General features: G+C 41.9%; 1 protein-coding gene across 7 annotated transcripts in view; it reads right to left on the bottom strand.

Moving 5' to 3' along the window:
* Nucleotides 1–5,208: 5,208 nt before the first annotated feature.
* Nucleotides 5,209–13,336, bottom strand: part of LOC129495411 (methyl-CpG-binding domain protein 5) — a 433,502-nt gene continuing 425,374 nt past the window's right edge. For all 7 annotated transcript variants that reach the window (XM_055302889.1, XM_055302888.1, XM_055302892.1 and 4 more), the window contains 2 exons: nucleotides 12,302–12,377; nucleotides 5,209–9,222 (listed from right to left, as the gene is read on the bottom strand). In XM_055302889.1, the coding sequence (XP_055158864.1) occupies nucleotides 9,151–9,222; nucleotides 12,302–12,377 (148 nt within the window). In that variant the 3' untranslated portion in view covers nucleotides 5,209–9,150. The remainder of the gene's footprint in view (nucleotides 9,223–12,301; nucleotides 12,378–13,336) is intronic.

The following is a 13,336-nucleotide window of genomic DNA, read 5'->3' as shown; positions in this document are numbered from 1 at the left end:
GATTGGAAAAGGGGGACAGAGCCCGTAAGGGTCACAGAAGACTTCCTCAGGCTGTCCTGCCTGACCCCAAGAGCTATTGAGGATGAACTGGCAGGGAAAGCTATGTTCTAGGGGGATTCAGTCACAATCCGGGGGCCAAAGCCCCTGGCAACTGGCCTCCCTGGCTACTTTCCCACCTGCGTTGGTCTGGAGCGGCCTGGGAGGTCCACCAGATGGGAAACTCCAAAGAGGCCCTGCCCCTGACACCTGTTTAGCTACATCTAAGTTCACCAACTACATCGGCGTCCACCAAATTCTTCTCCCTCTTTTAGCAACATGTGGCTAGGAACTCATAGTCTGAAAGGGCTACGTACAGTATGTAGACATAAACTTCCTATTTAAAAATAAATAATATGGGATCCCTGGGTGGCTCAGCGGTTGAGCGCCCGCCTTCAGCCCAGGGTATGACCCCGGGGTCCTGGGATCAAGTCCCACGTCGGGCTCCCCGCATGGAGCCTGCTTCTCCCTCTGCCTGTGTCTCTGCCTCTCTCTGTGTCTCTCATGAATAAATGAATAAAATCTTTAAAAATAAAAAATAATAATAATAATTCTTAATAGCACTTGAAAATACTACCACTTCAGATTATTTGTTCTCCTCTCTCCCCCTTTTGAAAGCATGCCTCGGTGTATTATTTCTTTTCATTTTCTTACTAGTCCTCCGAGTACAGCGAACTCTAGGATGGTTTCGAACACCCTCCTCCCACCCTCCATATTCTCAGATCTTTTAGGAACTTGCTGCCTCCTGCTGGGTCAAAGTCTTCCTCCTGTCCAGAGCACCCACATTTAAATCAGAGAAGAGAAATAAATGGTTAAAGGTGAATAGCAGGAGCCTCTTAGGTGATCGTCGCACAGAAGACGGGACCTTCCTCTACGGCAGGTAAGGGTTAGGTCATTCCCATCTATGGAGAAAGGAAGTGACTGAGGCTCAGCCTCTATTATTAGCGGTAATAATAATCACAATATCTGGACTTGCATAGCATTTACTTTTTGCCTGATACTCTCCTAAGTGCTTCACGTAGATGGGTTTATTTAATCTTCAAGCACATTGATGATTCTATTATCCATCAGTTTTCAGATGATGAAACTAAGGCACCAGGAGGGTAATTTGCCTGAGGTCACACAGCCCTGAATAACTGCTTTCGCACCCTAGATATCTAGCCCCGGGATCTTTTTAGAGATTTGTCCTAAATCATGGAGTCTAGTGGTAAGAACTGGGACCCCAGACTTCAGTCTCTTAAACACGCTCTTCTCTGAACGAAGCTCTGCATTCCCTGATTTTTTTTATTTATTTATGATAGTCACAGAGAGAGAGAGAGAGATAGAGGCAGAGACACAGGCAGAGGGAGAAGCAGGCTCCATGCACCGGGAGCCCAACGTGGGATTCGATCCCGGGTCTCCAGGATCGCGCCCTGGGCCAAAGGCAGGGACTAAACCGCTGCGCCACCCAGGGATCCCTGCATTCCCTGATTTGACGGATTTTGTGTTGTTTAAACTTTTCATACCTTGAGCTACTTATTTGAAGAGCTGGGCCCGACTTCACTCTGAGGCTGAGGGTTAGTTCTGTCTCTGCTCTGGCTGCCACAGCCAATGAGGTTCACTTCTCAGAGAAATCATTTTCCAGACTAGTTTATTAGAAACCCATTTTGTAGGTGCCTGTGGAGTGATGGACAGTAGAGTCATCTAAGAAACACCCTGGGTAGAAGGTCCAGAAGCTCGGGGCTGGACGGGGAAAACCAGAAAAGACCTCATGAAACAGCTTGCTTTGGACAGAACTGCCTTAGACAGGTAGATACCACGCTCCTGCCTTTAAAGCCTTCCTGGGCTTTAAATAAAATAAAAATAAATAAATTAATTAAAAATTAAAAAAAATTAATAAAAAAATAAATAAAATTGGGGAAAATGTATTTCTGGGCCAAAAAATTATTACACAATTTTTTGTTTCAAGTGTATGTTTAAATTTTAGTTAATGTATAGTGTGATACTGGTTTCAGGAGTAGAATTTAGTGATTCGTTACTTACCTGTAACACCCAGTGCTCATTTTACACAATTCTTCAAATGTGAAACGTATTAGGATTTTTTTTTAATTGAGAGGTTCTCATCTCTTCCTGTATTTCTTTAATATTTCTCTCCTGTTGTTCTTGTTTTCTTCTCAATATTTCCCCTATCTCCTTGTGAAGCCATTAAAGGTATTTGAAAAAAATAAAAAAAAATAAAAAAATAAAGCCTTCCTGGGGAGATGGGACAACTCTACACTCAGCTCCTGCTCCCGTGTGACAGGAGGTTCCCTTTCCTAATCTCAAACTTGCCTGCTGTAGTTTACCAATGACCCGTCTCTGAGGGCTGGCTCTGTGCCAGGAGCTAAGAACTTTGCATTTCCTCATTCAGTCCTTACCCTCAACCCCTTTGGTAGATGAAGCTATGCATGGATGGTAAATAACTTGCCCAATGTTAGACAACTGGTCAGTGGCACAGTCTAGATTTGACTGCAGCTGATCCCTCTCCAGGACCCAGTTTGCAAACATCAGGGGCCGCCTCCCCCTTGAGGGTTCATCTCCTGTGTACAGGACCCCGTGCTAGAGACAGGGGTTATTTGCTGGCCTCTGGGTGGGATTGAATGCCTGTTATTGTACTGCCTCTGTAGTGTGTGTGGCTTTTTTTTTAATTGATAATTAGCTTTATTATTATTTTTTTGATAATTAGCTTTAAAAAGCCCTTATGTTCAATGTTCATCGAATGTAGGAGGTGATTAATTGTGGTTGGGGATACTTTCATGGGCATGTACATAATAATGGGTTGGAATGGATGATGAAAGACCATTGTGGTCTCCCCTGCTGTGGGGCACAGGTCCTCATAGCCAGATGGCCTTGTCCTGGGCCCCGACTCCCTGGAGTCCACTTTCAGGCATTTTTACAACCCTTGGTGCTTACCTGGTACCTCTGGCATCTTGTGAGTTCCTCTGCAGCTTCCTATTGCCCACTGGAGGTATGTGGGAGGATGTGGGCAGGCCAAAGCTCCCTACCTGACCTACACCTACCTGTGCATTCTGGTTAGCAGGCTTTACTTTCTAACACTGTAACTTTTAACACTTCAGGGCTTTGGGATTTTAAACTTCCCCAGCGTCTCATCATCAAAGTAGAAACATCATCGGTCTACCAACACAGCACGAATTTGTGTGAAGGAAATAGGGAATTGGTGCTGATGGCAATAATTGTAAGTGTGCTGAACAGCACTTACGTATGATTATTAAAGTGAACTTACACAAATATATTTATATACATACCTCAAGACTGGGATGGAACTTACTCAACAAATGTGATATGAAGAGTTATGGCGGGCCCAGAATATTTTTTAATTTTTGAGGACGTAGGTGCTTTACAAAAATGCTGCACTAGAAATGAGATACATGCTCCTCCGTGTTGTCTCACTCCCAGTGCCTGTTCTTCAGACTGCAGCAGGATAATCTTTCTAAAACACAGACCAGCTCCTATCATGCCCCACCTTGAAATTGCAGCAGTTTCCCATCGTCACCACGCCGCCAAAGTGGGGTCTGGGCAAGAGTCCCCCGGACTGCTTGTGCTGCTTTACCCCAATTCTCTTCTTGACTGCTTCAACACACTCCTTTCCCCTCCTCCGGGCCACACACTTCTTTGCCTGAATCCTATTCATCCTTCCTGGCTCCTCACTAAGCTAGGTCGGGGGCCTGCCCCGCCCAGGCCCCATCACCCTTTATCATACTTACACGTCCCACTGGCCGGCTCCTTGGGCTGCTCTGTGCAGGCAGAGAATGGGCTCTGACTTGCTCACCACCATATCCCTACTGCTACACACTGGATGTGGCAGAGAGAGGAACTCAAGAATATTTATTACGTGAATAAATAGATCAATGATATCACCTAGATCCGCTCAACTGCTTCCATCAGAACTTCTAGAAGGATCATGCAAAAAGTACTGATACCTGAACCAGCTGTGGTAGAGAGCTGTTAAAATACATAAATAGCATGGTCCCCTCAGCCAACATCCTCATCTTGACCCAAGGCAGGCAGCTACACTATTATTGAGAAGTCTTCCACTCACTGCGGCTCCTAACACACATCCAAAGGGGGCTATTAGTCTTCTTGCAAACTGAACCATGGTGTATCTAGGTAACAACTCTCCTAAGCCCTACATGGGACTTCTCAGAACATGACTGTCTTGAGTCTCATGATCCCGAGTGTCAAATGTGCTCAAAATGAAGCTGAACCTAATGCTTTGACTTCCTTAATGATGGACCGAGAAGCACTACTTTGGTGTGGATTTTGTTTTGGATTTTGATCTAGGAATCTGTTTCCTGTTGATTACGGCATGCGAAACTTGCCAATATTTCACACAGACATGTGTTCCCTGATTTCGTTAAGGCAGTGGTTTTCAAGTCTCACTTGGTCCCTAACCCCATCCCTCCACTCTCCACCCTCACCCCAGGAGACATTGGGCAACGTCTAGCATCATTTTGGATTGTCACAATTTGGAAGGGACGCTACTGGTTCTGGTGGGTAGGGACAAGGGAAGGGGCCAAACATCCTACAATGCTGCGGACAGCCCTCACAACAGAGAATGATCTCACCCCAAATGTCACTAGTGCTGGGGTTGAGAAGCCCTGCATTGGAGTGTCACTCTGTAGACACCTAGGTGCACAAGAACCAGGCCCTGTTTACCTGTGGAGTACTTTCCAAGATGTGTGGAAACAAAACAGGAAAAAAAAAAAGTTAAAAAGCAGTAAGAAGGCTGTGGCTCTCCCTCTGCCTATGATTTAGAAATTAAGATGCACAGCCTGTTTCTAAAGTAGAATAATTCCATTTGGGGAGGTTTCCTGGGTAGAACCCAGTCCTGGATCAAAGAATCTCCTATGGAAATATAATAAACGGCATTTAGTGTGGAATTGAAGAGGCCCTTGAGTGTGAAGAGTTTTGGTGAATTCAAAACCATATTTGTTTTTCACATTGAAAATGTTCAGGTCATTTTCTTTTCCTAAGAAGGTAACCATTTGGACAAAAATACCCACTTGAAATGCAGGTGCAATGTAAACTGCTACTCTTCTACACAGACAATCCAGTGTATTTATACTTAATCCATAAAGGCATGATGTTACAAAACACATTTGTATATTGTGAAGCCATCTGGCATCAAATTTTCCAATTTATAGACAACTTTGTATTTACATAACAAATTATTAAATCAACCATTTTTCCGGTTTATAAAAGGTCGCTGAAGTACACACACAGTGTGTATAAAAGCAGATAAGGCTGATAATACATATTTACAGTAGATACAAATTAATCTTTCATATTTGAAGATAATGCTTTTTATATATTTTTTTCTGTATCAGACTCCCCACTGTTAGCAGGATTTCCCATGCTTGAGTTGTTTATTGCTTTTTGGCTCACTGATTTAATATTCACTTCTGGGTTGTTTACACGTATGAATTACTAATGTTCTTATCTCTTTGGCTAATGCAAATGTGAGAGAGTGAATGAAAGAAAAAAGATAAATTAATTCAATATTACAGTTCTGGCTGGTTGATATTATTTCTCCATAGCCCCCAAATGAATCAAGTAATGCACAACTCATTTTATACACTACATTGAAAAGTCTCGAGACTTGTGTTACACCATTTGGGCATACGTGGGCAAAGTAAACAGGTATCAGATTCTCAGGAAGGTCTAGAATCTTGGCTTTCTCACCAGAGAGCGTCACCAGCATCTTAGGCATCCTAGATTTTAAAATCTCAGTGCAAAACCGCTTGTGACTTACAAGGGCACATTGCAGACTGCAGAGATTACCAAAGTTAACGACAACCAGTTATCATGGCCTGAAATGAAAAAAGGAATCACCTCATGGGATGGGTCAGTCGGGAATCTTCATAAAACTTACAGAAAGCAAAAAACAGCCCTCTGCTTGTTGCCACAATTCTGCAGTGTTACATTCAAAAAAATAAGGTTGTGCGTACTTGAAAAACAGACATAGCAAATAACTCAAAGTCAGGGTCCAAATGCATGGCTAAAAGTGGCCCATGATATCACAAGGATGGATATTCTAAAGCATTTACATTCACAATGAGACTAAAAACTACAAACCAAAAATATTCCTTTAAATAAATAAAAACCCCGATTGCTTTTAATGCTACAAATGAGACAAATCAAACAAGAGCTGCTGAGTTCATTTTTGTTCATTTGAAATAATCTTTAAAAACTCCTTAAAGGTGTAGTTTCTTCTTGTGCTTCCTAAGACTGTTAAGGGACACAAAATCATATTAGATTTTCTTTTCCAAAGGGGATATTATGTTCGTTAAAGGTGCAAAAAATTTTTCATTGTTTCCATTTGTCAGATTTGTTGAAAAGAAAAAAGAGTTTATTTTAGGGCATAAAAAAATGTAATAATGTAGAAGGGCTAGCCTTCATTTTTTAAAAAAATGAATTGGCTTCAATACAAAGAGAAAGAAATGGCTCTATGGGCAAAATTCAAGTATGAGTGACCAATTTTTTAATTGTAAAGTAGGTGCAACATTTAAAAAAATGTTACAGCACTGCATGACCTGTAATGCTAACAATATTTACATTAACTGCTTACACGAAACCATAGAACTGTAAAAGAGAGGGAAAAAAACCCGATGTGGACTGAAACAACAACACCTAGCATCCACATCAAAGCTGTAAGCAACCAGTGAAATCATGGGCACAAACATACTTTACATGGTCTACTGATGTAAAGTACACATCAGTGGGGAAGCACACCCCTAATTAGCTTGAAATATCTAAAAGAAGGCTTGGTAGACACAAACTCAGTCTAAAGACGGACAGCAAGGGCTAAAAAAACTTCTACACATCAACACACACACACACACAGGCAGACAACATACAGGCACACATACACATCTACCCGGGAAAAAACATAACCGTGTAGATGAAACAGTAGAAAAGCAGGTTGGTGGCAGAAAAAAAAGAAAAGAAAAGAAAAAAGGGCATCTATGGTTTAAACATCCCAAACACACAAAGATGCGTCAACTAAACTACACAAAAGATCAAAAGATTACTTAGGGCGACTGCATGAAGGACCAGCAGGCAACCCCACTGTTACATGAAAGACAGGATGAACCTACCCCCAGAAGGAAGGACTCCTGCCTCCAGGCCGAGAAGCCCGGGGTAGCCAGCTGCATTCCATCAGGCCTGAGGGGAGGGGTGAGGGAGGGAGTGAAAGGACAACTTGACACAGGAGACCGGAGGGGAAGAACTAAGAGCTGTTGCTATCAAAAGTGAGCCCGGGTGGAGTGCTCTGTGCTGTGGCCCCAAGAAACCAACTGGAAGAATGACCTTGGTCTCCTTTTTCCTGAGTTGCTGGAACTCTGCTACATCGTGGAACTGAGAAGAATGGGGGCTGGATGAGAGAGGAGCCATAACGAGGTGGTGGGTATTGGGGTGGGGGGCTCCAGAGCCTGCTACTGAAAGGCTCCCAGTGGTTGGAGCATTAAGCTGTTGAGTTAGCCCCAGGCTAGGTAGGGGCCCAGGCAGCGGAGAGCTCTCTAGGGGATGGGGGCTGGTGATTCTAAGAATAAAGGGATAATGGATCCCTTCTTTTGACAGTCCATCAGCAGAAGTCAGGCTGAAGGCCTGAAACTTCACGTAAGTGCGTGGGAGATAGGGTTATACCACCACCACAAAAATTGTGAAAAAAAGACGGAAAATTATGTTGTGCTACATTTCTTATTAATAACCTTGTACTTTACAATGGCTCACAGTTTTAGGTTTGTATACTTGTAGTATTTTCTCTCTACATTTGTTTCACATTTTTTTCTTACTTAATATAATATAAATAATTTGGTTAATAGATTTAACCTGCACATTTCAGCCACATTAATATATATAAGAATCTGTTAATGGTATAAATAATTCTTTAAATAAAATAAATCTGATATGTTACATAATACTGATAAAAAATTACCATTGCTAATAATTTTGTAAGCCACCTTCACTTCTGGTTTAAGTAATACTGATGAATGGCTATGAAACTTGCTTTGATGATTCGTATTCGTTTTTGCCACTACAAAAAAACTGAATTATAATCAACCTTACCTCTGATAATGGTCTCGAACTGGGGCTTTTGCCTCCATGTATGGATACAGAGAGTTTTATCTTGTCAGGTACTGTTTGCAAACAAATTCCACTCTGAGCATCAATGGTGGTGCAGCATGAGCTAGCTAGATCAATAGGTGGCTATCAAACGTTAACTACAGAAATGACTGAGTAAAATATTCCATCTAAGATTTTTTTTTTATAAAACCTATTCTACTTTAAAACTTAGGTAAAAAAAATATGCAACAAATGGTTGCAGTTTCTGAATTCTCAATTTAGACCTGTGAGCCCTCATCCCTTTAGAAATCTGCAAGGTTTTGATTTCCTAGGCACCCGAAACTGAGTCCAGTGCTTCCAGGCAAGGTTCATTCCAAACAGACAATATAAATGGACACTCGGTGGTGTGCAGTGTATGTCATCATTCAGGTAATACATCATCATGCCTTTTCTCTGCTGTTAAATACAAAAACAGCATTTTTACATTATCATAGAAAAGCATTTAGGTTGTATTTTTATTTATCACTTTACACTGGTAGTCTCTGGTAGGTGTACTCCATAGAAACCAAAGAATTTTGTACACTATTTCTTTGTACAATAAAAGATAAAGTGTGCATTAGGTACGCTTGTACATGACAATATTGTACAATATTTACATTTCTGATATCACCATGAAATTCTGTATTTTCTATATACAACATTGAAAAGTCTTCAGAAACATTTGGACATTTCTTATAATCACAATTTTAGTATTATAGAAAAAGTTTCTCAGTAATCTCTTGACCATTTATCACTCTCATCATTCAGGGATTCTGATTGGTTTTCCAGCATTCATTATCCTTCCTGTTCAAAAAAATATTGTATCACTGTTTCTTTTAGCACCCTGTGGTGGTAGTAGCTATCTGCCATAGTATAAATACTGATATAACAGTGGCTATATCAATACCTATATATAGATATATCTGTGCACGTTCCTTTAATAAACACTGCGCATTGGTGGAGTAGTCCCTGTTATCTGGAGATCTTCCTCCTCTTGGGTTTGGGGGGTCTCATTTGTCTGTCTCCCTGTGGGATTTGGTGAACCTGGAAATAAAGAGGTGGAAAAAAAATAACAACAGAGGTTGAAAGTACAAACGCCATACGATCTCTGACAAAAAACAGGATAGGGAATAGGTTTCCACCTCTCGTCTTCAATCACTGATATCATGAGGCCTTGAAATTTTTTGTCAAGACCCCGGATCTCAGTGTGCCCATAGTCACTACAGAGAATGAGGAATCCTAGGAACTAAGAAGCAGAACAACACTGTGGGAACCCCATAAACTGTGGAACTCAAAGGAGGAAGCGGAGAAGACCAAGTGTGGGAAAAGCGATGTGCAGTCGCTACCCCTGCTGTCCATTTAAGGCAGAAATAAAGCTTTTCCTATTAGAGATCCCTAGATCACCAATTTCAGTAGAGTCTAGGAAAGTGGAAAAATACGTACCGGACGTGTTTTCTTCTTTATTCCGTCACCCGACTTACTTTTTAACTACTGAGAAGGGTCAAAGATGGTAAGAACACGCACACAGCTCAGCCCAAGGAAGGTTATTTATGAGAAGACTCAGAGTAAAAATGGAATACCGCTACCATCGTTGGCAGATCTGAGCTTATATAGTCTGGGATGAGCAATTAGTACAACTCATCTGTTATATACTAATGCAGAAACTGTAGCAATTAGGGCTGTGTATCATATGGAGCAGGGGTGGAGCATTGCGGAGTGTGATCGCCAGGTATGAGACAGCAGGTATGGTTTTGGGAGGCAGAGGACATGTGCTAGGGGGGTGCCCCACATTGTATGTGGTCACTGATAGGAGAGGGCAAGGTCAAGACCCAGGAAAGGCAGGCGTGTCCCAAGGCAGTGGTGTAGCTAATGCTTAACGACCAGCTCCCTGTTGGAGGAACACGAGCCTATTGCAGCATTTGCCCATTTCCATGGTGTAAATACTTCCACCACAGCCAACTTCAAAGCTACCAACATAACGTGACGGAACTCATAGTTAGGAGATGTGCCCAGTCAGCTCTCAAGATCTGCTACACGTTGGCTTCACTGCATGTCTTCAAAATGCTTAGATAACAGCACAGGCCAATGCTGTTCAAAGTCAAATGCAAAAGGCTTAAAAAAAAATTTAAATTTAAAAAGTAACATAAGTTTCTCAAACTGCCTTTTCCTCCTAACCTGTCCATATACACTTTTAAAAACCATTAGTTTCTGATGAAGATCCATAATGGAAAACTTGTTTTAACTGAGGAAAGAAGATGTTATCCAAGACTGCAAGCAAGTCTTGGTAATCTGTGGACCAAATGTGGCCTGAAAAGGTATTTTGTTTAGCTGTATGATGCCTTAATGTCTAAAAAATTGTCAACACTAAAAAAAATTGGGAAATTTTACTTTCCAGACTTTTAGCATCTTATGAAAACTCGGAAGAGCTTGCAACTCTGGCACAATTTCCCATGTGGTTCAGATCTGCAGGAGTGTGGAAGGAGGAAGGAGCTCCTTCTGGAGAGAGTATGGACTCCAGCTTGACACAGTCCCCATCAGTGCTGACTACCTGCTGGCCACGAGGGCCAAATGTCCTGCAGCGAAGACCAGCAAGATGCTTACTGAAGTCATTTTTTCTTCCTCCTCAGCAGGCACATCGTATAACACGTTTCCTAGTACATTTGAGTTAAGGAAGCCATATGAGGGGGTCAGACCAGAGGAAAATGATGAGCCTATCCCTGGCAGCCCTTGGCATATTCTCTTCTCTCACCTGATGGATGGAATTCAAGTGAAATGAGGAGCAGTGTGAGGCCCTAAGGACTGGTGGATGGTGGATGCTGGATGGAGCAAGCCTTTCTCCAACCAGCACCAGCTGAAGTGGGCAATAGTCTTTACTGTGTGGAACCTCTAAGCCGGCTTCCCCCGACCTCTTGGTTGGCATTTCTCGATCCGCTTGAGTGGCTGTTATTCTCATACATGACCCACTTTACTTACTGACAGTATTTGCCGGACCTTAGCAGGCGTTTATATTTATAATTCCCACTTTAGACCTTTCCTAAATTCTATCAGGAAATTTAACATCTTAGGGTCTTGGGGGATCCCTGGGTGGCTCAGTGGCTTAGCGCCTGTCTTCGGCCCAGGGCATGATCCTTGAGTCCCAGGATCGAGTCCCATGTTGGGCTCCCTGCATGGAGCCTGCTTCTCCCTCTGCCTGTGTCTCTGCCTCTCTCTCTCCCTCTCTCTGTGTATCTCATGAATAAATAAATAAAATCTTTAAAAAAAAATCTTAGAGTCTTCATTCATTTGCAAAATGATGGGTTGAATCTCCAAATCTCTAAAGCCTGCACCAACCCCACCATTCTGGGAATCTATAACCTACATGTCAATCAGTAGCCACTGAATGGTTGTTGGGATCTAGATAACTTGTTAACACAAAGCATTGAGTAAAAGTAAAAGAAATTAGCTTTCATTGCTGAATAGCCTTAGATAATTCACATTTTTTTTAGAAATTACTAAAATCATATTTTGAGTGTTTACACTAGCCAGTTTGTGAATTAGAGGACAACAGGTAAACTTCTCACGTTCAATACTACTGTATGAATGGTTCAGTAAAAATGTAAAGAAAGAATAGACACAACTTCTCAAAAACCAGAGATTATAAGGTTCAATAATTTAACAATAGGATTTTGTGCAAAATATTTTGCTTTTTAGGCAACAGTACAAAGGAAACGAGAGGTCTTTGCACTCTTGATCTTGAGCCTATTGTTCAATTTCCCTTTTTTTGAGACAAAGTGAAATTTGCATTATTGACTAGACAACAGTAGTGGCCACTGTTATTCAGGGAGTCAAATGCAGAAAGCTGTGGTTTGAACAGGAATATTTTGCGGCTCACATTTAGAAAGAATGTTATGTGGGAAAAACAAAAGTTATCTCAGAAAAAAGACATAGTTAATACTACCAGGTTATTTTTTCTTAAATTACTTTGAATCTTTTCTGATATGTCTTTTTTTTTTTTTTTTTTGGAGCCTAGTAATTTAGTATTGCTACATGAGTTGCTTGTCAATATTTAAGAGACTTTACCAAAAAGTGTAATACAATTTATTTTCAAAGAAGCACAGTATAATGGAAAAATAAATTAACTTACAGTCCCAGACATTTTGTCCAGTTCACTCATGGCCTCATGAATAGCAGCTTCTAAATGGTTATTTAGCTTTCCACTTCTGGAATTAATGAAAACAACACACCAGGTTAATAAATTAAGGAAACAAAGTCTCCATTTAATCCCCTAATCAGAAAACAGAAGTACCAATTCCACCAGAGAAAGTCAATTTATATTTACATTTGAAAAAGTCAGATGACAAACGCCCTGGGATTCTCACCACTGAATACTCATAATAATAAAGTCACGCAGCAACGAAAAGATGGAACACATGATGGGGGACAATGGCTTCTTCCCCCTTCCACACGCTTCTTCCCCAGTCTGATGGTTTTGCAAGAAAACTGGGCCAGGGGTCTGCTTTCCAGGAGGTGGCTTGTGGGCCAGGAGTCCTGCCCGCTGCCACCCCGCGTGCCTGCTGGTGTCTGGCCAGGCCGAAGGCCCGCGGGGAGGGCGCAGGCCTGAGCTGCAGACTCCGGCCACTAGGGAGCTCCCTCTGCCCTCTCTGGCGGTCCCGGCTTCCAGAGTTGAGCAAGTGAAGGCTGAAATCCTGGTGTGCCTAAGCACCTTGCACACTTGCACGTTCTGGGTGGGAAACAGCTCAATTTGTCACGCCCAAGACTCCCTCCATGCCTGGGCCTACCACATTTCCCCAAAACCCCAAATGACTTAAGTATTTGAACAGATAAAGAATGACTCAGAGTGTCAATCACTCGTTTGACTTTTTCTCTCTACTCAGGCTAGCACGAGACGACGTGTGTGTGGCTTGAAGAACACAAAACAGTGCATCTGCTGCTACTGAGACTATGGGACATTGTTGAACTAACTCATTAATATCGCAAACCCACACCATCTCCTTCTGTGGTTATGTACCCTTTGTCTATTCTAACTTCTTCTGTCCTTTTTAATGCATAGAAATACTTACCCAGTTAGTCTGAGTACTAAGGTGATTCATTCATTTATCTTGTCACAACAATTACTAGAAAAGGTGCAGAGATAAGCCCTTTCAAAGCAGGCTGTCAG

This window comes from Nyctereutes procyonoides, unplaced genomic scaffold (genome assembly GCF_905146905.1).
Source record: "Nyctereutes procyonoides isolate TBG_1078 unplaced genomic scaffold, NYPRO_anot_genome, whole genome shotgun sequence".
Classification (NCBI taxonomy): domain Eukaryota; kingdom Metazoa; phylum Chordata; class Mammalia; order Carnivora; family Canidae; genus Nyctereutes; species Nyctereutes procyonoides.
Note: the sequence above shows the minus strand (reverse complement) of the source record. Positions and strands in the feature narration are given on the sequence as shown.